The 23,104-nt window shown below is 66.5% G+C and overlaps 2 protein-coding genes across 2 annotated transcripts in view; both read right to left on the bottom strand.

Moving 5' to 3' along the window:
* Positions 1-537: 537 nt before the first annotated feature.
* On the bottom strand, positions 538-6,135 carry LOC125345516 (coagulation factor VII-like). The gene is given in 9 exon segments (XM_048337646.1): positions 538-1,130; positions 1,728-1,851; positions 2,035-2,144; positions 2,889-3,029; positions 3,525-3,602; positions 3,605-3,637; positions 3,714-3,738; positions 4,430-4,590; positions 5,993-6,135. Coding segments are annotated over 9 exon segments (1,338 nt in total). The 5' UTR covers positions 6,066-6,135.
* A 3,590-nt stretch (positions 6,136-9,725) lies between these two features.
* The window catches only part of LOC125345518 (guanine nucleotide exchange factor DBS-like), a 928,411-nt gene continuing 915,032 nt past the window's right edge, over positions 9,726-23,104 (bottom strand). The window contains 10 exon segments of the mRNA XM_048337652.1: positions 9,726-9,895; positions 9,983-10,086; positions 10,227-10,339; positions 12,353-12,474; positions 13,816-13,890; positions 17,734-17,849; positions 20,786-20,799; positions 20,801-20,853; positions 20,931-21,009; positions 22,971-23,063. Coding sequence (XP_048193609.1) covers positions 9,810-9,895; positions 9,983-10,086; positions 10,227-10,339; positions 12,353-12,474; positions 13,816-13,890; positions 17,734-17,849; positions 20,786-20,799; positions 20,801-20,853; positions 20,931-21,009; positions 22,971-23,063 — 855 coding nt within the window. The 3' untranslated portion in view covers positions 9,726-9,809.

Below are 23,104 nucleotides of genomic sequence, written 5' to 3'. Positions count from 1 at the left end.
CGACGGCGCGGCTCCCACGTCCCGGCCGGGGACCCGGGGGGGGGGGGGGGCCGCGCACCGCACGCCCAGCCGAGTCAGACGCGTGGAGGGACGGCCCGAGGACCGCGGCCGCGTGCGGGGAGCCCGGAGCGGCATCACCACCGCGCGCTCGCGAGCCTGTGCTTTATTGAAGTGAGGGCGCCGTGCTCACACAGGAGGGGGGGCTGGCCGAGTGCAGAGCGGCCTTCGGAGGACGTGTGCGTGCTCGCACAGGAGGAGGGGGGGCCGGCCGAGCGCAGAGCGGCCTTCGGAGGACGTGTACGCGCGCGTGCACACGGGCGTGCCCATCTCCACGGTGCCCAGTGGGGCCGGCAGAGCGCCCCCAGACGGGACGGGCCGCGGGGAGCCCCCCGACGGCCCCCGCCCCCGGGTGCGCTCCCCTGCGCTCGCCGCGCCTCCGAATCCACGCCCGTCCTCCCTCCCCGCCTCTCCCCCGTCCCCGCCCGGGGGGGTGGGGGCCCCCGCCGGGGAGCCGCGCCGCGCCCACCGCCCCGGGCGCTAGGGCAGCGGGGCCCGCGTGATGCCCAGCCGGGGCCTGGAGCGCATGAGCCCGGTGAGCCACGCGGCGTAGCGGGAGACCCTGGTGTACACCCCGACGTGGCCCACGGCCGCGCAGCCCTCGCCCCAGCTGACCACGCCCGTCAGGTACCACGTGCCGCGGTAGCGCGTGGCGTGCGGGCCCCCGCTGTCGCCCTTGCAGGAGTCCTTGCTGCCGTCCAGGTAGCCGGCGCAGAACATGTTCTCGGTGAGCTCGGGGCTCTCGGGCGTGCGGCGCGACCGCTCCCGGCAGTCCTGCGTCAGCATGCGCGGCACGGCCACGGCCATGAGCTCCAGCGTCGTGGCCCCGCGGTCCAGCAGCTGGCCCCAGCCGCTCACCCACGAGAAGCGGACGGCCGCCAGCGCACCCTCGGCGAACGCGGGCTCGGGCAGGCACAGGGGCACCACGTGGTCGGTGAGCAGCGCGGGCCGGTGCAGCCGCAGCAGCGCGATGTCGTGGTCCGTCTTGCCGGCCACGTACTTGCTGGGCAGGATGAGCTGCGCCACCCGCCGCGCCTGCTCCGTCCCTTCCACCTCGCTGAGGTCGTGCTCGCCTGCGGGGGGCAGCCTGGTCACCCCGAGACCCCCACGGCCGGCACCACCCCCGGGCCGCGTGGCGGCTGGCCTCCCCCGCGGCGGCCGTGTCCCCCGTCCAGGCTGTCTGGGTCCCGGAAGGGCGTGAAGCGCCCCCAGGCTCCCCGGCAGAGCCTCCCAGCACACGGGGGGACCCTGCTCACACGGGGGGGGGGGAACGGTGTAAGCAGGGTGCCGAGGGCAGGTGCGGGGGGGGGGGTGCCCGGCGGCTGCGGGGAGGAGGGGCGAGCCTCCCGACCTGCTCAGCAGCCACTCTGGCCATCCGTCCACCCGCAGAGGCCCAGCCCTGTGGTCCGTGGGAGCTTGAGGGGGACGGTGGGGCAGGGGTGCAGCGGGAGGGGCAGGGGTGCGGCGGGAGGGGCAGGGGTGCAGCAGGGCCGGGCAGGGGCAGGTAGGGGTGGATGGGGTACGCCAGCAGCCCTGGGGCGTCTCAGATTTCCTCCGCGTGGGAGGGAGCCGAAAGGACGCACCGGGTGAGCCCCCCAGATGGGCCTCCGTGGTCAGGACAGCGGGGGACGCGGGCCCCCAGGGCTGCCGCCCTCGGCGAGGCCACCTACCCAACACCACAGACACGTTCCTCCAGCTCTGGATCTTGTCGAAGCAGTGGGCCGCAGACACCAGCCAGCTGGGGCTCAGCAGGGTGGCCCCGCACAGCAGCTGCCCTCCCACCAGCAGCACGGCCTGGGGGTAGGGGCGGGGGGTGCGAACGTGGGCTCCTGGCTCCGTGGACCCCCCTGCAGAGCTGCCCCGCCCACTGCCGACCATACCCCCATGGGGTCTGGGTGCCCGCCCTCTGGGCCGGTCCCAAGGCCAGGACGGGGTCTGCTCAGTGAGCAGTGGACGGGGCGGGTGGGGGGGACTTACCTGCCACGGGCACTCCCCTTTCGGGCACACCCTGCCTCCCACGATTCGACCTTGGGGGCTGCTGGCATTTCTTTTTTCCAGAACCGGCATTTTCCCGCAGGGATACTCAACTGTGTGAACAAACCAGCGAGAGGGGAGTTTGGGGGTGAGGGTGCTCTCCAGTATCGTTCAGAGCGCTTGAACGCTGAGACGCCTCGGGCCAGCCCCCGCAGCCCGGAGGAGAGGTGGGCACCCCCGTTCTGAGGGCAGGGAGGCCCTAGAAGGGGCCGAGGGCGCTGGGCAGGAGCAGAAGCCTGCTGCAGGGAGCGGATCCCACCAGTGTTCCACGGGAAAGGTGCGTGGCAGGGCCACGCGTGGCGGTGCGTGCATGACGGTGCTATGCCTCACGGTGAGTCCACAGTGCAATCAGCAAACGGCGGTGTGACCCTGCCCGGCCGTCACCACCTGCACCACTGAGCCCTTTGGACAGAAGGGACACGTGACAGGGGCTGGCTAAGCCCGGGGCTGCGACGCCAAGCTTGGCACAGCCAGCTGCTCTGGGGAGATGGCATTTGGGGTGCCCCGGCTTTGGGAGTTTTGGGGTTCTCGTTTCCTTAGGAGCAACCGATGTGGGGGCGTCTGAGTGTGCCCCGTGCCCTGCAGAGGCCCCTCGTCAGGTGTCAGAGCTGAGAGAGACTCACGACGCGGCGTCCAGGGCCACGCTGGGTGCTGCTCCGGGGTGCTGTGCTGGGTGCCCCCTGGCCGCTCCTGGCGTGCTCAGGAGCGGTCAGGACCTGTCCCCCACCTCCGAGCCGAGCTACGCGCTGGCCGCCGGCCCTCCAGAACTCAGGCGTCCCCGGGCCCTGGCCAGTTACCTGTGGGGGTGCAGGACACCCCATCTGGCATCAGCGTGTACCCCTCGTGGCACCGGCAGGAGCGCCCCGCTCCCTCGTGGTCGCTGCAGTACTGCTGACAGCCGCCGTTCTGGTTTGCACAGATCAGCTGGGTGTTCTTGTCTGGGGACGGGAAGGGGGCGGCCTCAGCGCGTGCGAGGCGGGCGAAGGCCGGCCCCCCTGCCGAGGGCGACGGAGCCGGCGCCGAGGAGCGGCACGGCACGGCGGAGCCACCAGGAAGGGAGAGACGTGCTACGAGGAAGCCCCCCAGTGACAGCCCCCCCCCCCCGGCCCCGTGAGGAGCAGGGTGAGCCGCCAGCTCCTGACAGTCAAGCTTTCCTTTAGCTTCCGAATAGCAAATGACGGCAAAGCTTGGGGGCCCCTCCCGGAGGCCCCGCTCCTGGCTCCGCGGTCAAGCGGCAGGGTTTGCGCGCGCCTGGCAGGGAGCGGGTGTGCTCGCCACGTCCGATGGTCGCAGCGCAGAGTGAAGCTCGCAGAGAGGCAGCTCCGGACCCGGGGGGTCCTCTGCGGCGGGGTCCCGTGGGCAGCGCCCGGGGCGGGCCTGCGGGGCTCCGGGCTCCGGCCTGGCGTGCGCACGCGGGAGGGAGCCAGCCTCACCTGTCTCACAGTTCCGGCCCTCGAAGCTCGGCGGGCAGAAGCAGATGTAGGACTGGGGCTGGTCCATGCAGGAGCCCCGTGCTGGCACGGGTTGGAGGCGCACTGGTCCCCATCTGTGGGGGAGCGGCCGTGAGTGTGCGGAAGAGCGGACCGGGGCGGCAGGGTCCAAACGGCCCTTTTCCTGCTTACCGTTATAGGAAATCCAGAACTGCTTCTAAGGGAAAAAGAAGAGCCACATGAGACACGGCCCACAGAGACGGCTCCCACATTCGCAGAATCCCAGGTGGGGGGGGGCACGCGGCTTGAGATCAGATTTCCTCCGCCTATGGGGGCTCATCTGGAGGGGGGGCATTTTTTAAAATCCTCTCTCAGGGACAACTAAGGCCGCCCTCCCTCCAGCCAGCCCTAACTCTGCCCCTGTCGCTGAGACACGGGGCAAAGCGGGCCGCGGGGTGCAGGCTTGTGTGGATGCACACACACGTGGGCACATGGGAGTGGCAGGTGACAGAGCACTCCACAGTGAGCAAACCGACTCCTAAAAAGACTTGGGGCCAGTGGAAGGTCAACCTCATGGTCGTGGTGAGAACAGAACAGAAATGCCGCTGTGTTCATACGCTGCTATGTTGAACGGCAACTCCTTTGTACAACTACTTAAAGATAATAAAAGTAGGCAAACAAGGAAGGGCACGCGGAAGTGCTCTGAAAGCCAGCACACAGTCGCAAGGCGGTGAACATTCTGCGTTTGCCTGGAGAGAGTCAAGCGAGCCTTGAAACCTCAAGCTGACCTCGATACTGAGCCGCCAACTCCCCGTGAGCGGGGTGTGTGTGTGTGTGTGTGCGTGTGTGCGCGTGTGCGCGCGTGTGCCCCCAGGGGGAGACGCGGCCCGCTCTCGCGTCTCGCTCACCGTCCTCTCCGGGCTCTTGAAGATCTCCCGGGCCTCCTCAAAGGAGCACTGCTCCTCCCTGCACTCCCGCTCCAGGCTGCCTGGCCTCAGCTCCTCCAGGAAGTAGTTGGCACGCTTGTGTCTGTGCAAGACGCCGTGCGCTTCCTCCTGGGCTAGGAAGACTGGGGCACAGAAGGCCACGTGAGCCCCGGCGGCTGCAGGGAGAGGACGGCGCGGGCGTGCGCTCGCCGTCGCAGAGACCCCCCCCCCCCCCGCGGAGAGCATCCTCACGGCGGGGTCTCGGGCCGTCACGGGGCTGTTTCCCCACACCTGGCTCTCGGGGTCCCTGCCCCTCCCTCAGGCAGGTTCTCCCTCTGACCTGCCCGCTGGCAGCGCCCGAGGCCCGGTTTGCATCGGGGCGCGTGCGCCTTCCCGGTGTGGCTAGCGACGCGGAGCCCAGCACGCCCTTGGCGCAAGCGGGGGGCCGGGCGTCCCCGAGGTTAATCTTTCTGACCCGGCGGCCGTCACTGAGGGGCATATCGCGAGGAAGCACGACGTTTAAAGCCTGGTCCCTGAGGGAGGTGTTGGTCACCCTAGCCTGAAACCCACGCGCCCTGGCCCGCCGTGCTGGGCGAGCCACGAAGACGAAGACAATGTGGCACCCAGGGAACAGAGGGGACGCAGAGGCGGCAGCGATTCACGGGCATCTCATGGAAAGGGCAAACCCTTCCTCCTGCCCTATCTGCGTTGGCTGCATGGCGGGGGGCAGCCCTGCCTGCCTCCTCACTGGGGCCCCCCAATCCTCCTGACACCCACACGGGGGGGGGGCAGTTCTCCATGCACACTGCCCCCCCACCCCCACCCTCTTGTGTCACACAGGGAGGGGGGTGGGGAGTTCCTGTGTCACACAGGGAGGGGGGGGTGGGGAGTTCCTGTGTCACACAGGGAGGGAGGGGTGGGGAGTTCCTGTGTCACACAGGGAGGGGGGTGGGGAGTTCCTGTGTCACACAGGGAGGGAGGGGTGGGGAATTCCTGTGTCACACAGGGAGGGGGGGTGGGAGTTCCTGTGTCACACAGGGAGGGGGGTGGGGAGTTCCTGTGTCACACAGGGAGGGAGGGGTGGGGAGTTCCTGTGTCACACAGGGAGGGAGGGGTGGGGAGTTCCTGTGTCACACAGGGAGTGTCACATTGTTTTCCAGTCTGGAGATCACCCCTTGTCCCCATTCCTGGAATGCGTGGTTGGAAAGAGAAGGTGTGACACCCCCGCCCCCGCTAGCATTGCACAGGGCTGTGTCCACTGCGGCGGCCTGGATGGACGAGCCCCCCCCTCCCTGTGTCTGACTTGCTAGGAGGGGGAGGGGCAGGGCGCCCCTCTGGCTGCTCGTTCTTGTGGATGCGTGCTGATCCATCACCCGCGGGAGCTGCCTTGCCCGGCCCTCCGCTTCCCACTGGACCCGAGGGACGGCCCCGGCTGGCCGGACGGCAGCATCCAGGGCGAGGCTGGAGGCAGGGGCAGTGGGGGCGCCCCCCCCCCGCCGCCCACTGCCCTCCTCCCCCCGTGCGTGCGCAGGGCCCGGTGCCTACCTGACGCCTCCAGGGACGCCTGCAGCTGGAGCAGCCAGCAGAGCAGGGCCAGCCCGGGGGCCGGCAGAGCCATGCTGGGGCCGCGGCGGCTTCCGGCTGGGGCATTCCCGGAGGGCAAAGGGCAGGGGGAGGGAAGGGGCGGAGGCCGGGCCCCAGGCCTCCACAGGCTGGCGGCAGAACCGGATGCGGGGTGGGGTGGGGGGAAGTGGTGGGGGGGGGCAATCTGGGAACCATCACCCCGCATAGCTGCGCTGGACCAGGGCGGGCTGGGGCCTGGCGGGGGCGGGAGTCCCGGCCCGGCCCTCCGGCTGGGCGGCAGGCGGGGCGCCCGGGGGCTCCTCTTCACTGCCTGGGCGTCCAGGCCGCGGGCCGCCCGGGGACCTGGGGCCCCACGGTGGCAGCGCCGCGGGCCCGGCCTGGGGGCTCCTCTGATTCTGGGGATACCGAGCCACTTCAGGCCCTCCAAGGCTCGCCACACCCCTCCCACCCGAGGGAAGGCAGTGGCCTTGGGGTTCACGTCACGGAGTCAGTGGTCCTCAGGAGGCCCGGGCGGCAGAGCTCGCGGGGAGACCTCGGGTAGCAGGTGCCCTCGGGACAGCGGGGGGGGGGGGCTCAGGGAGCGTCCCGGTGTGAGGGCTCCCCCAGGCTCGCGGAGCCTCGCCGACGTGGACTCCCTCCTTCCTTCCTATGGATGCTCCGGCTCCGTGCCGGTCCCGGCTCCCAGACAGCCAGGCCCCAGCTGCCTTGCCCCGGGGGTGGAACAGGCCCTTCACCTCTCCTTCCTGTGAGGACCAGCTCGCCTCCTCCCCCACCCAGGCAGGGACGGCTCCTCCTCTCCCTCTGCCGGGGGCTGGGCTCCCCTGCACCCCACTACCCGCTATTGCTCTCCTGCCTGCGGACACCCACCCCCGAATCTGCTTTGGGTGAATGGCATGTTCTGGGGTCGGAGGAGCAGCCCATCCACACCTTGATGACCCGCACACAACCACTGCGCCTGTACGCGTGGCCACTGAGCCTGCACAGGGGCTGAGCCTGCACGCGTGGCCACTGAGCCTGCACACGTGGCCACTGAGCCTGCACACGTGGCCACTGAGCCTGCACACGTGGCCACTGAGCCTGTACACAACCACTGAGCCTGCACACGTGGCCACTGCACCTGTACACGTGGCCACTGAGCCTGCACACGTGGCCACTGAGCCTGCACACGGCCACTGAGCCTGCACACAACCACTGAGCCTGCACACGTGGCCACTGAGCCTGCACACGTGGCCACTGAGCCTGCACACGTGGCCACTGAGCCTGCACACAACCACTGAGCCTGCACACGTGGCCACTGAGCCTGCACACAGCCACTGAGCCTGAGGTGCGTCACTGGTTTTGATCTTGATTTGCTTTGGTTTATTTCCTTCTCTTAGAAGTAGTCATTCCCTCTAAAACGTTCTTCCAGTTCCGCTGGCTTAACTTTCGAGCTTCCTTAAACGTTAGCTCATTTCCTCGGCCCTGCAAAGCCAGGTGCGTGTCCACTGTCCGTGGTAGCCACGTATCCCAGTTCACCTCCAGGGCCCCTCGGGGCCGCAGCGACATGGCCTTTCTACCAAGCTTGGAAGCATTATTAAAAAAATCCCCACACACCTTTGAAAACAATCTCCTAAAATCGTTCTGTGAATAGTCTACGTTATAGGGTTGCTGAAAAAGGTATGTGTTTTATTTTTAAGAATAAGGATCCATTTCTGTGAGCGACGGGACCCATCGTCCTGAGAGCTGGGGCTTACTCTGTGTTTCAAGCCTCAGTATCAGATGCCTGCATATTGGGGGTGCAGTCCTGATTCCACACCCGTGTTGTGCTGTGTATTTGGGGTGCTCTTCTAAGTAGGTCTGTTTAGTATATTTCAGGTCTCCAGCACACTTAAACACGTCCCAGCTCGTTTCTTCACTGTTTCGTGTTTTCTGCTCAGTGCTTTCCCCTTCCCATGCCCTTTACTCTCCATTCCTGTGGTTATTCAGCTCTCTCATGGTTTCTCTACATTTCTCTGGGTACCTTCACCCTTTTTTGTTTTTTGCTGGTCCTACGGCTTGAACTCAGGGCCTGGGTGCTGTCGCTGAGCCCCTTTGTGCTCAAGGCTAGCGCTCTGCCACTTGAGCCACAGCGCCATTCCTGCTTTCTGAGCAGTTTACTGGAGACGAGTCTAGACTTTTCTGCCCAGGCTGGCTTTGAACTGTGACCCTCAGATCTCAGCCTCCCGAGTAACTAGGGTGACAAGGATGAGCCACCAGCGCCTGGCTCACGACCCCATTTTTGCTGTCGTTTACCACTGGCAGAATACAGCTGTGCGTCCCTTCCACCATCTCCTGCCTCTTTCCCGCTCGCAGTCACACTTGTGTGCAAGCCCCTGTGCCCTCGAGGGAAGGAGATGGCAGGACGGGGTGGCATCTACCCCAAGGTCCCACACCACGAAGGCTCTGAACATCCCACCGGAGCGGATGCCAAGCCCTCGTGGAGGCAATGCGGGTTGCAGAGTGACTGCGGAGGAGACCACGGGGCGGGCAGGTGAACAACATGGCCGCCAGCAGAAACGCAATGGAGTCTTTGTTTGTGTTCCTTTTATTCTCATTCTCCGGAGGCCTGGCCAGGGCGGCTCTGCAGGCCAGGGCAAGGGAGGGGAGGGCATTTCACCCACGACCCTGGTTGGGGGGGGGCGGGGAGCTGCGGTGGCCTCGGTGCAGCAGGAAGAGAGGCGAGAGGGACTGTAAAGTGACAGGCGTTTAGCAGCATGAGAGGATAAATACATCCTTTACACCCAGCTCTATGTACACGCAAGAACATATGTACACACGTGTAAACGTCTGTCCCACCAGGCACGGCACGTGCTCGGGCTGCGGCAGGCCGTGGCGGGGCGTGGCCCCGCCGTGGACGGACGCGTGGCCCCGCCGGTGCTCAGCGGTCCCCAGAAGCCTTGCCCACACCGCATCTTTACATTTTCTTTAAAAACAATAAAAATACCCCGATTCCATGAAGATCCTTAAAAACAAACTCGTGTTGTAGAAAAGAAGGAGATACCATTTAAATCATAGCTGGAAACGTGGATGGAGGGGACGCCCCGGTGGGGGTGAGGCCCCCGGCGGCGGCGCGGTCTGAGGGGCCCGGCCGCCCCGCCCCCGCCACGCCCCCGCCCCGGGCAGGGCCACCCGCGCCGCGGCTCGTCCCCCGTGTAGACCCCGTAACAAAAAATAGTTTTATATCAAATACAGTATCAAATTGTCATTGCATGTAAACACAGTGATTCTTGGTAGAGAGCTGAGGCCACGGTACCCCAAAAATGGCCATGGATTAATTCCCGCTCAACAACAAATCAAAAACCTACAAAAGACGAGGGTCCCGCCCCTCCCTCCGGCCTGCGGCTGCCTCCCTCCGTGAGCACCAGCCGGCGGTGGCCCGGGGCAGGCGGCCCGGCCCGGGCAGGGCAGCCCCTCTGTCCACACAGAAGGGTGGATGGGTCTCTGCCTCCCGGAGCCGGAGCCGGAGCCGGAGCCGGAGCCGAGCTGGAGTGGGGCCGGGGTGGAGCCGGAGCCAGAGCCGAGCCGGAGCCGGAGCCGGAGTCAGAGCCGAGCCGGAGCGGGGCCGGGGTGGAGCCGGAGCTGAGCGGGAGCCGGAGCCGGCTTCTGCTCCCGGTGGTCCTGGTGTCGAGGCCCGAGGTTCCGTCGGCTCAAGGGTGGGCTGGGCTCTCCCGGTTGGGGGCCCTCCCCCAGCGTGGCAAACCCGAGCAGGGGCCTCCACCTTCGCATGCGGGCCTACCACGGGCGGCGGGCGCGAGGCTCCCTAGGCCTGGAGGTGGGGGAAGGGTGCGGGGCAGCCCTCGCTGCAGCTGGACGAGTTGCTCAGCACAGCCGACCCCGGGCTGGACTCTGCGGGAAACCGGGAGGAGTTCTGTGGCCTCGGCCGGCCCACGCCTCACCCCTGCCCTGCAAGGGCGGCCGGGGCGGGAAGCTCACCTGAGCTGCTCAGACCCTGGGCCGAGCTGGACTTGCCCAGGAGCGCCGACAGGCTGCCGGCCGGCACCCAGCCCTCCTTGCTGCTGGTCAGGTCCCGCACAAACCTGAGGGGGCGAGCGGGGGCTCGTGACCCTGCCGTCATTCCAGGCGAGGCGATGGGGCGTGAGGCCGGGCGTAGGAGGGGGGAGGGGGGGCAGGCGGGTGTGGGGGGGAGCCGGGTGGGCGCCGGCAGGGGTACTCTTACCAGAGCCCGTCGGCGCCTTCCTCCACCACCTCTACCGTGTCCCCGCTCCTCATGGTGAGGGTCTCCAGGCCCCCCTTCTCCTTGTCCACCACGACTGTGTATCTCCCAGGCACCTGAGGGGCGGGCAGACGTGGACTGAGGGGTGGGGGCGGCTTAGGGCTGAGGAGGCCCCGCCCTGCGGGGAGCGGGGCGCACAGGGCGCGGCGGGGCGGAGGCGGGGCTGAGGAGGAGCCCAGGGCCGCCCTTGCCGCTCGCTGGAGCTGTGTCTCAGAAGCCGGGCCTGCGCCGGGCCCTGCGGCGCTTGGGCGGCCGGGTCACCGCCCCCCCCCAGCCGCCCCCCCCCCCCGCCCCGGCCGCCTCCGCCCCGCGTCCCTCGCAGGCCCGGCCGTGCTGTCCCAGGGAGCGGCTGCCTGACCCCGTGCCGTGGGCCGGGCCCGTGGGAGTGTGGAGAGCGCGCCCCCACCCCAGGGCATGGGAAGTTTCCTTTCCATCCACTCCTGAAGACAGCACGATGGCGGGGTGCGGGCCACCCACAAACGCGCCGTCCGGGCCTGCGCCGGGGCGGCGCGGCTGCTCGGAGACGGAGGGGCGCGGCTTTGGGCGAGCCAGGCTGCAGTGGCCTGCCGACGTGGGGGTGAGGGCACGGGACCCCCCTCCCCCCACCGAGGGCCACGCCCTGCCCAGGCTCTAGCGGAGGTCTGAGGGCCGCAGGGCCCCGAGGCCGGACGCCAGCCCAGGTGAGCGCCGCGCGGGGAGCCCTGGCTCGCCTGCAGGAATGGCGGTGACGCAGACCGAGAGACGCGTGCGTCCCTGGTGAGGCGGAGGTGTCCCAGCCCCCACGGGAGGACGCGGGGGGTGGGGAGGACGTGGGGGGACGGGGAGGACGTGGGGGGGATGGGGAGGACGCGGGGGATGGGGAGGACGTGGGGGGGATGGGGAGGACGCGGGGGACGGGGAGGACGCGGGGGGGACGGGGAGGACGTGGGGGGTGGGGAGGACGTGGGGGGGACGGGGAGGACGTGGGGGGACGGGGAGGACGCGGGGGGGACGGGGAGGACGCGGGGGGACGGGGAGGACGCGGGGGGACGGGGAGGACGTGGGGGGGATGGGGAGGACGCGGGGGATCGGGAGGACGTGGGGGGGATGGGGAGGACGCGGGGGACGGGGAGGACGCGGGGGGGACGGGGAGGACGTGGGGGGTGGGGAGGACGTGGGGGGGACGGGGAGGACGTGGGGGGGACGGGGAGGACGCGGGGGGGACGGGGAGGACGCGGGGGGACGGGGAGGACGCGGGGGGACGGGGAGGACGTGGGGGGGATGGGGAGGACGCGGGGGATGGGGAGGACGTGGGGGGGATGGGGAGGACGCGGGGACGGGGAGGACGCGGGGGGGACGGGGAGGACGTGGGGGGTGGGGAGGACGTGGGGGGGACGGGGAGGACGTGGGGGGGACAGGGAGGACGCGGGGGGGACGGGGAGGACGCGGGGGGACGGGGAGGACGCGGGGGGACGGGGAGGACGCGGGGGGACGGGGAGGACACAGGGGGGTGGGGAGGACGTGGGGGGTGGGGAGGACGTGGGGGGGACGGGGAGGACGCGGGGGACGGGGAGGACGCGGGGGGGACGGGGAGGACACAGGGGGGCGGGGAGGATGTGGGGGGACGGGGAGGACGCGGGGGGGATGGGGAGGACGCGGGGGGACGGGGAGGACGCGGGGGGACGGGGAGGACGCGGGGGGACGGGGAGGACGCGGGGGGACGGGGAGGACACAGGGGGGTGGGGAGGACGTGGGGGGTGGGGAGGACGTGGGGGGGACGGGGAGGACGCGGGTGGGACGGGGAGGACGCGGGGGGACGGGGAGGACGCGGGGGGACGGGGAGGACGCAGGGGGACGGGGAGGACACAGGGGGGCGGGGAGGATGTGGGGGGACGGGGAGGACGCAGGGGGGTGGGGAGGACGTGGGGGGACGGGGAGGACGCGGGGGACGGGGAGGACGCAGGGGGACGGGGAGGACACAGGGGGACGGGGAGGACGCGGGGGGACGGGGAGGACGCAGGGGGGTGGGGAGGACGTGGGGGGGACGGGGAGGACGCGGGGGACGGGGAGGACGGGGAGGCCAGGCTCACCAGCGTCTTGGGCCCCATGCCGCCGTCTTCCTCGGCGTCGGAGGAGTTCGCGGGCTCCTCGGCGCTCGACCAGCCGCCGTCCTCCTCGGGGCCCTCCAGCGAGTGGGACGCTTTGCTCCAGCCTGCGGGACGCGGGTTCCCGTGAGGGCTGCGGCCCCTGCGGGGGGCTCCACGGGACGGGCGCTCACGGGGCTCCCCGCCCGGGCCGCCGCCCCGGCCCCCACTTTCTGAACGCCCTACACGCTTGCCCCCCCCGCAGGCGGCAAGAAACGGGCTGAGCGCACGCGCCTCCGGGGCTGGCTCCCCGCGGGGGCCCCCGGGCCGGCCCCCACCCGCAGCCACCGCAGAAGGGCAGCGCGTTCCGTCACCCCACCCGGCACAGCCGCTGAGCGGCGTCCGGCGCGAACCACCGCGCGGCCCGGGGCCCGCGTAGCCCTGCTAGCTATGAAGGGGGCCATCGCGCCTGCCAGGGCACCCGAGGGCCGAGCCAGGGCGCAGCCGGCGGAGACCCAAGCCCGCACCCCCGCCACCCCCGCCCTCCCGCCACAGGTGCCGCACGGTGGGGGAGATGGAGACGGCGACCAGCCAGTGCTGGTGCCGGCTGGTGCTGGGCACACGCTGCCACGCACGCGAACCACCAACCACCACCGGGCCCGCCGGGGAAGCGGGTTAGAACCGGGGTACACTCAAGGTGGCCACAAGCGTGCATTTTCCCTGGAAAGAGGGGGTGCTGGTGCACGAGGGGCAGCAAAGGCCCCCGGCCGTGGTGGCCCAGGTGGGTGACGGAGAGCCACCTGGGATCTGGCTAGGGAGGTGGGGGGCCGGGCCTGGGCGCCCCCAGACGCCGGGCGCTAGGCAGGCACACAGGGGCCGGGCAGCCTGGCCCGGCAGCCGCCTCTCCCGGGCTGTCACCCGGACGCCCGGAACAGTGCGCAGAGGAGGCCGGGCAGCCGGGCCCTCGCCCCGGCTCTGGGTGCTGGGCTCTGGGGTGGGGTGGGGGGGGATGCAGCTGTGCCAAGGTTAGGAAAGCTCGGGACCAGCTCCACGAACCAAATCCCGGGGACAGGGTGGGGCGACCTCCAGATCACGAGGGGGCAGGACAGAGAAGCCCGAGCCCCGGCGCGCAGCTCGGAGCCGTTAGCCCGTGCTAGGGCATCTTGTGCCTTTGCAGCGGAGGCCGGGTGGGTCATTGGGAGCAAGAGGAGGGGAGCCCTCTGTGCAGACCCTCGAGGGCTGGGGCCCCGGGCAGGTGAACGGCACGCGGTGCTGGGCCTCCGCGGGGCAGCGGCAGGCCTGGCGGCCTCCGGGCGGGGGACTCCGCGGTCAGCGCGGTGTCCGAGGGCCTACCCCCCGGCGTCAGGCTGCGAGCCACCCTAACTGCTCCCGGCCGGCCCGACCGCCGCCCTGGGGCTAGCACGGCCCACGGCCTGCCTGGCTGATGCTCAAGGCCAGTAGCACACTACCTCGCAAACCAAAGGGAGTCGGGTCGCTCTTTACTTCGTGTCTCTTAGCTTTTTTGTCAGGACTGGTTGGAGAAGCTGCAGGAGGAGGAAGAGGCAAAAATACAACAGGACAGAGCAAGCGTGAGGAACGGTTGAGCAAGTGGAGGAGGCGAGTGAAATGTTTGCGAGCGAGTGGAATGGCCCAGGGTCTCCCTAGCAGGGGAGGGGGAGGCCCGCCAAGAGCAGATGCGGCTGGCATTGGTGGACATGGCGTTGGGCGCGGGTCATTCATTATCTCAGGGGCTGCCTCAAGGATGTTAGTTCTATAAGCGCAGAACTGGGAGTTGTGGTTTCAAGCGTGGGCTGAGGCCTGTCATCCTCGCTACTCGTGTAGCTGAGACCTGAAGATCACGGTTCGAAGTCAGCCCAGGCAACAACGTCCGTGAGACGTTTGTCTCCAATTAGCCGGCAAAGTCCCGGACGTGGAGGGGCGGCTTCAGTGGGGGGCGGTGTGCAGGCCCTGAGTTCAAGCTCAGTACATAACAAATAAAAAAGAAGTACAAAACAAAACCCTCTTCTGACCAGGGCCTGCCCCGGTGCGTCCCCAAGGACCTGGCCTCGAGCCGTGGGAGCGGGGCCTGCGCAGCCCGGACAAAGCACCCCGGGGCGACGGCAGCTCCGAGAGCTCAGCGGAAGCTCCGCAGAAGAGACCGCGGCCGGGGAGGAGGCCACCTGCGGGAGCCACGGGCGAAGCAGAAAGGAGGAGAGGGCCGGGGAGGAGGGGGCGTCCTGCCAGAAAAGCAGGGGAGAACTCCTCACAGGCTGGCTCTGCAAGGCCGGCCTCATGTTCCCAAGAGGCACCCCGAAAAGATAACTTCAGGCATCTGACTGATGTGGCGATGACGCTTCGTTCAGCAAGCATGGCGTGGTGTGTGTGGAGGGCACTCCTGAGCTGGTCCCCACACGGGGCCACGGCACAGGGCACCAAGGGAGTGGAGGGGGTTCGGGTACCCCATCTTTACCTTTCTGACCTTTGAGGTTAGCAAAGCCCTGCAGCGTGAAGCGCTTTATGGAAAGCGCCGAGCTCTCAGAGGTGGAGTTAGAGACAGCATTGTCTAGGAGGGAGGAGACAGAAGAGACAGCGTGGTCCAGGAGGGAGGGGACAGAAGAGACAGCGGGGTCTGGGAGGGAGGGGACGGGAGGGAGGGGACAGAAGAGACAGCGTGGTCCAGGAGGGAGGAGACAGAAGAGACAGCGTGGTCCAGGAGGGAGGGGACAGAGGAGACAGCGTGGTCCAGGAGGGAGGGGACAGAAGAGACAGCGTGGTCTGGGAGGGGACAGAGGAGACAGCGTGGTCCAGGAGGGGACAGAGGAGACAGCGTGGTCCAGGAGGGAGGGGACAGAGGAGACAGCGTGGTCGGGGAGGGAGGGGACAGAAGAGACAGCGTGGTCCAGGAGGGAGGGGACAGAAGAGACAGCGTGGTCCAGGAGGGAGGGGACAGAAGAGACAGCGTGGTCCAGGAGGGAGGAGACAGAAGAGACAGCGTGGTCCAGGAGGGAGGGGACAGAGGAGACAGCGTGGTCCAGGAGGGAGGGGACAGAGGAGACAGCGTGGTCTGGGAGGGGACAGAAGAGACAGCGTGGTCTGGGAGGGGACAGAGGAGACAGCGTGGTCCAGGAGGGAGGGGACAGAGGAGACAGCGTGGTCTGGGAGGGGACAGAAGAGACAGCGTGGTCCAGGAGGGAGGGGACAGAGGAGACAGCGTGGTCCAGGAGGGAGGGGACAGAGGAGACAGCGTGGTCCAGGAGGGGACAGAAGAGACAGCGTGGTCCAGGAGGGAGGGGGACAGAAGAGACAGCGTGGTCCAGGAGGGAGGGGACAGAAGAGACAGCGTGGTCCAGGAGGGAGGGGACAGAAGAGACAGCGTGGTCTGGGAGGGGACAGAGGAGACAGCGTGGTCCAGGAGGGAGGGGACAGAAGAGACAGCGTGGTCCAGGAGGGAGGGGACAGAAGAGACAGCGTGGTCCAGGAGGGAGGGGACAGAGGAGACAGCGTGGTCCAGGAGGGGACAGAAGAGACAGCGTGGTCCAGGAGGGAGGGGACAGAAGAGACAGCGTGGTCCAGGAGGGGACAGAAGAGACAGCGTGGTCCAGGAGGGAGGGGACAGAAGAGACAGCGTGGTCCAGGAGGGAGGGGACAGAGGAGACAGCGTGGTCCAGGAGGGGACAGAAGAGACAGCGTGGTCCAGGAGGGAGGGGACAGAGGAGACAGCGTGGTCTGGGAGGGGACAGAAGAGACAGCGTGGTCCAGGAGGGAGGGGACAGAAGAGACAGCGTGGTCCAGGAGGGAGGGGACAGAGGAGACAGCGTGGTCCAGGAGGGAGGGGGACAGAGGAGACAGCGTGGTCCAGGAGGGAGGGGACAGAGGAGACAGCGTGGTCTGGGAGGGGACAGAAGAGACAGCGTGGTCCAGGAGGGGACAGAAGAGACAGTGTGGTCCAGGAGGGAGGGGACAGAAGAGACAGCGTGGTCCAGGAGGGAGGGGACAGAAGAGACAGCGTGGTCCAGGAGGGAGGGGACAGAAGAGACAGCGTGGTCCAGGAGGGAGGGGACAGAAGAGACAGCGTGGTCCAGGAGGGAGGGGACAGAAGAGACAGCGTGGTCCAGGAGGGAGGGGACAGAGGAGACAGCGTGGTCCAGGAGGGAGGGGACAGAGGAGACAGCGTGGTCCAGGAGGGGACAGAAGAGACAGCGTGGTCCAGGAGGGAGGGGGACAGAAGAGACAGCGTGGTCCAGGAGGGAGGGGACAGAAGAGACAGCGTGGTCCAGGAGGGAGGGGACAGAAGAGACAGCGTGGTCTGGGAGGGGACAGAGGAGACAGCGTGGTCCAGGAGGGAGGGGACAGAAGAGACAGCGTGGTCCAGGAGGGAGGGGACAGAAGAGACAGCGTGGTCCAGGAGGGAGGGGACAGAGGAGACAGCGTGGTCCAGGAGGGGACAGAAGAGACAGCGTGGTCCAGGAGGGAGGGGACAGAAGAGACAGCGTGGTCCAGGAGGGGACAGAAGAGACAGCGTGGTCCAGGAGGGAGGGGACAGAAGAGACAGCGTGGTCCAGGAGGGAGGGGACAGAGGAGACAGCGTGGTCCAGGAGGGGACAGAAGAGACAGCGTGGTCCAGGAGGGAGGGGACAGAGGAGACAGCGTGGTCTGGGAGGGGACAGAAGAGACAGCGTGGTCCAGGAGGGAGGGGACAGAAGAGACAGCGTGGTCCAGGAGGGAGGGGACAGAGGAGACAGCGTGGTCCAGGAGGGAGGGGGACAGAGGAGACAGCGTGGTCCAGGAGGGAGGGGACAGAGGAGACAGCGTGGTCTGGGAGGGGACAGAAGAGACAGCGTGGTCCAGGAGGGGACAGAAGAGACAGTGTGGTCCAGGAGGGAGGGGACAGAAGAGACAGCGTGGTCCAGGAGGGAGGGGACAGAAGAGACAGCGTGGTCCAGGAGGGAGGGGACAGAAGAGACAGCGTGGTCCAGGAGGGAGGGGACAGAAGAGACAGCGTGGTCCAGGAGGGAGGGGACAGAAGAGACAGCGTGGTCCAGGAGGGAGGGGGACAGAGGAGACAGCGTGGTCGGGGAGGGAGGGGGATGCAGTGTGCGAAGCCCTGAGCTCTCTGAGGTGGAGCCAGAGGCCAAGTCCTTTAGGAGGGAGGGGACAGAAGGTAGAGTCTGCCACATCTAGGAGGCAAATGGCTTGGAGGGCAGAGACCCCACGTTCAGGAGGGAGGAGAGGATGCTGGGAACCGGTCAGGGCCCAGGCCTGGGTGGAGAGCGGGCGGCCAGGAGGCCGGGTGTTCGCCGCTGCCGGCGGGCTGCCCCTGGCGAGGCCCGCGCCCCCGTGTCTGCCTGGCTGCCGGCAGGCGTGGTCCTCCCTGGTGGGTCACCCACCTCTGCCCTTCTCGGGGGGCCTGGCCGGCGGCGAGCTCACGTAGCCCTCCAGGCTCAGCGCGTCCGTCTTCCTGTCCTCCGGCCTCCGCGTGCTCCGGGTGCTTCCTCTGCTGGGACTGAAGGCGTCGGACGCCAGTAAAGGAAGGACACTCCGGCTTAGTTCCTCCTGTCCTCCGGACTGGACAGCCCAGTTCCCAGCCCACCGGGGTCCGTGGCCCGCCCTGCGTGGACTTGCCCGAGGCTGCCCATCACACTGCCTGCGTGGACCCAGCCTGGGGTGGCTGTGGCACTGCCTGTGTGGACCCAGCCTGAGGCTGCCCATCACACTGCCTGCATGGACCCAGCCTGGGGTGGCCGTGGCACTGCCTGCGTGGACCCACCCTGAGGCGGCCGTGGCCCTGCCTGTGTGGACCCACCCTGAGGCGGCCGTGGCACTGCCTGTGTGGACCCACCCTGAGGCGGCCGTGGCACTGCCTGTGTGGACCCACCCCGAGGCGGCCGTGGTACTGCCTACGTGGACCCACCCTGAGGCGGCCGTGGCACTGCCTGTGTGGACCCACCCTGAGGCGGCCGTGGCCCTGCCTGTGTGGACCCACCCTGAGGCGGCCGTGGCACTGCCTGTGTGGACCCACCCTGAGGCGGCCGTGGCCCTGCCTGTGTGGACTGGGCAGCACGGTCCCATGGAAGGAAAGCCCCATCCCTACCCAGCAAGTAGGAGGCCTTGGCAGGTTTCTCTTCTAAAATAACTGCCCTATGCAAGGAAGATGAACACATAGGGTGGAAAAAAAGGCTGCTTCTTCCATAACTGGTGTTGGGAAAACTGGACATCCACATGTAGAGAACTAAACGTGGATCCCTTCTTGTCGCCAGGAGCCAATATCAACCCCAAAAGGATCAAAGACCTCAGTGTCAGACCGGCAACTTTGAAATCACCGCAAGATGGAGTAGGAGAAACACTGGAACTCAAAGTCACAGGCAGGAACTTTTGGAAAAGATTCTCAGGGTCACAGCAGATAGGAGAGAGCGTTGACAAGTGGAGTTACATCAAACTAGAAGGTTTCTGCACAGCCAAGGGCATAGTTACTAAACTAGAAAGACAGCCAACAGACTGAAAGAAAATCGTCACCAGCTATACACCTGACAAGTGCCTAATATCCAAATTATACGTACAGCTCAAAAAACAACCTCTCCCAAAGCTAATAAAACAATTAAAAGTGGGCAAAGGAGCTCAAGAGACACTTCTCAGAAGAGGTAAGAATGGCAAATACACACATAAGGAAATGCTCAACATCCCTGGCCATGAAGGAAATGCAAATCAAAACAACTCTGAGATTCCATCTCACCCCAGTTAGATTGTCCAACACCAACTCAAACGACAGCAAACACTGCTGGCAGGGATGTGGAGAAAAAGGAACTCATTGCATGGTTGGTGGGAATGTAACGTATCTGAATGGCGCTTTGGAATCCCCCCCAGTTCTAGTAAGCATAGAACTGTCCTGTGACCCAGCCATACCACTCCTGGGGACCTACCCAGAGCATCAAGAAATGGCACGGACACTTGCACGCCCATGTTCGTTGCTGCACTATTCACAATAGACACGTTATAAAAACAGCCCAGATGCCCTATAACAGATGATTAGACCAATAAAATGTGGTACCTACACACAATGGGATTTTACCCATCCATTAGTAAAAACAAGATTCTATCACTTGGAAAAAGATGGGTGGACCTAGACCAAATCATGGTAACTGAGGTATGCCAAGCTCAGAGAGACAAATGGTACATGTTTTCTCACATACGTGGAAGCTAGATCTAAAACACAATTGGATATGATAGCCTACAAAAGACTCTAGGCATTCACACACAAATCATCAGACAGGAGGATACACACACACACACAATCATCACACACACAAATCATCAGAAGGAAGAGGCTCTGTGAGGAGGAACCCAAAGCTATAACTCCTCTGAATATTTAAAATACTATCCCAGTTCAAAGCTAGCCTGGGCAAGAAAGTCTGTGAGACTCACCTCCAATTAACCACAAAAAAGATGGAAGTGGCGTTGTGGCTCAAGTAGTAGAGCACTAGCCTTGAAGAAAAAAAAACTCAGGAACAATGCCCAGGCCCTGAATTCAAGTTCAAGTCCCAGGACCAGCACAAAAAATAAAAACAAAACAAAAAAAAACTATTAAAATGAACTCCAGGAAATGGAAACCTGGGTGTTGTTGTTTGTTGTTGTTGGTGGTAGTGTGACGGTGTTTGTTTTTGCTTTGGGGGTTGTTTTCTTTTAAGGAGATGAAGGGGGGCTCAGAAAGGGAGGGAGGGTGAATAAATGCAGTCATGTTGTTCAGTGCATATATACATATGTATATATTTATATATTTTTTAACTGGTTTTGAGGCTTGAACTCAGGTCCTGGGCACTGTCCCTCTGTCCCTGAGCCCCTTCGTGCTCAAGACTAACCACAGCACCACTTCCGGCTTTTTTTAAATTGCAGATAAGAGTCTCATGGAACTTTCCTGCCCGGGCTGGTTTGGAACTGCGACCCTCAGACCTCAGCCTCCCGAGTCGCTAGGATTACCGGCTTGTGAGCTGGCCGGTGCCTAGCTTATTCCGTGTCTACTATGTGGAGGATGAACGATGCAACTTGTGGATGGCAGGAGGGACCTGGGGGAGAGCGGAGAGCGGAAATTGCCCAGGAGGAGCTGCACTCCTTACCTGGCTTATGAAGCGGTCACCCCTTTGCGCAACGCCTTACTTTTAACATATTAAATGAATGAATAAATAAACAAAACTGGCCTCTGCCTTCATCCTGGCCCGGGGATGATTCAGCGTGACTTACTCAAACCCGTCCCCAACACAGCAGGCCCAGCGACCACGGGGAGGAGACGCAAGGCAGAAGTCCTGGGTTTTAGGCAGGGGCTTCCTGCCTGGCCTGGCTGGACTTGAACTCGCGTCCCTCCCGCCTCAGCCCCCGGAGGGCGCGAGCCTCCGCGGCCAGGCCGGCAGGTCCGCGTGGCGGAGCCCCGGGCGCGCAGCTGGTGCTCACCTGGTGCTGGCGGGGCGCGGGCAGCGGCAGGCTGTGGCTCTGCTCCAGGCTCCGGTGCTGGCTGGCTTCTGTGGGGACACGCGGGGCTGAGCGCGCTGCGGAGGCCGCGGCGCGAGGGAAACGCGGGGGCCCCGGGCGGCCTCACCTCTGCAGGCCTGCAGCTGGCTGGTCAGCACTTTCCGGATCTCATTCACCCACGCTGCTTTAATCTCAGGGGTCGGCGCCTGGTCCCCAAAGAAAGCTGGGTGTGAGTACAGGGCTCCAGCTCAGGCCCCCGTGAACCTGGCTGTTTCGGGCCGGAGGAACGGGCGGAGGGCCGGGCCTGGGCGTGACTCCTCGCTGGAGGACTCTCTGCCCGGCGGTGCGGGATGGACTGGGCGTGCCGGGACCGCCTGAGGGGGGCCGTAGGACGATGACAAGCCTGACGCTCTCAAGTGGACGGCCGGGCCGCTCCGCCAGGCACCCGCCGTGCCCAGGGACCCACACTCCCTCTCGAGAAGGAAGAGGCCGGTGTCTCTGCCAGAGGCTGCCGCGGGAACCGGGCTGGCAGCTCCCCCGGGTGCCCCTCGGGCCTGGGCAGAGCCCTGTCCTCGCTTCTGCTCGGGAGGGGGGTTGGGAGAAGGGCCGTCGACCTGAGAGCAGCACTGGACAGCATGCGGGACCGTGACACCAGTGTGCCACTGTGCCCTGGCTGGCACTGAGTGCTTGTGTTAGGATCTGAGAGCAACTAGAAGACGCCACCCAGGCTCAGCCCCTCCCCCAGACCCCGCCCAGGCGTGGCTCAGTCCCTCCCGAGACCCCGCCCAGGTGTGGCTCAGCCCCTCCTAAGACCCCGCCCAGGCATGACCCAGCCCCTCCTGAGACCCCGCCCAGGCATGACCCAGCCCCTCCCGAGACTCCACCCAGGCATGACCCAGCCCCTCCCGAGACCCCGCCCAGGCATGACCCAGCCCCTCCCGAGACCCCGCCCAGGCATGACCCAGCCCCTCCCGAGACCCCGCCCAGGTGTGGCTCAGTCCCTCCCGAGACCCCGCCCAGGCGTGACCCAGCCCCTCCTGAGACCCCGCCCAGGCGTGACCCAGCCCCTCCTGAGACCCCGCCCAGGCGTGACCCAGCCCCTCCCGAGACCCCGCCCAGGCGAGGCTCAGCCCCTCCTAAGACCCCGCCCAGGTGTGGCTCAGCCCCTCCTGAGACCCCGCCCAGGCGTGGCTCAGGCCCTCCTCCGTGGCTCAGTCCCTCCTAAGACCCTGCCCAGGTGTGGCTCAGCCCCTCCCCCAGACCCCACCCAGGCGTGGCTCAGTCCCTCCCAAGACCCCGCCCAGGCGTGGCTCAGTCCCTCCCCCCAGAACCCGCCCAGGCGTGGCTCAGTCCTTCCCCCAGACCCCGCCCAGGCGTGGCTCAGTCCCTCCCAAGACCCCGCCCAGGTGTGGCTCAGCCCCTCCCGAGACCCCGCCCAGGTGTGACCCAGACCCTCCTGAGACCCCACCCAGGCGTGGCTGGGTCCCTCCTGAGACCCGGCAGGCATGAGCCAGCCCCTCCCAGGACCCCGCCAGGCATGGCTCAGTCCTGCCTGAGACCCCGCCCAGGTGTGGCTCAGCCCCTCCCAGGACCCCACCAGGCATGGCTCAGTCCTGCCTGAGACCCCGCCCAGGTGCGGCTCAGTCTCTCCTAAGACCCCACCCAGGCGTGGCTCAGTCCCTCAGTCCCTCCCGAGACCCCGCCCAGGCGTGGCTCAGTCTCTCCCCCAGACCCCACTCAGGCGTGGCTCAGTCCCTCAGTCCCTCCCGAGACCCCGCCCAGGCGTGGCTCAGTCTCGCCCCCAGACCCCACTCAGGCGTGGCTCAGTCCCTCAGTCCCTCCCGAGACCCCGCCCAGGCGTGGCTCAGAGGTTCACACAGAGCTCCTGGGGCCTTAAGAGGGCTTCATGGAAATGGTTCTGTCTTGCGTCCACCTCCTAGCTTCCTGCTCCCCACCGGGGATCTGGGTGAGCAGAATGGCAGGAGGGACCTTCCAATTCCAGGGCCGCATCCCTAGGACCCCCCTGGTCTGAACTTGTCCCCAGAGTCCATCTTGGACCAGCTCCTGCCTCTGAGCCATGACTCACAGGGTTCTCAATGAAGTCTCAACCCCTTCCTCGAGGCCCGAGAGCTCCCCCGCCCGGCCCGCGGGACGGGCCAGCGCCCACCTGGATGATGTAGACCTCCTCTCGCGCGTTGTACCAGATCTCAAACTTCTTGGCGTCCCCTTTCACGTTCTCGGTGATGCCAACAGCCGTCATCTGGCAAGGGCACAACCCGAGAGACGCCGGCAGGATCGTCA

This window comes from Perognathus longimembris, unplaced genomic scaffold (assembly GCF_023159225.1).
Source record: "Perognathus longimembris pacificus isolate PPM17 unplaced genomic scaffold, ASM2315922v1 HiC_scaffold_5797, whole genome shotgun sequence".
Taxonomy (NCBI): Eukaryota; Metazoa; Chordata; class Mammalia; order Rodentia; family Heteromyidae; genus Perognathus; species Perognathus longimembris.
The sequence above is the reverse complement of the archived record's forward strand: the minus strand, read 5'-3'. Positions and strand labels throughout refer to the sequence as shown.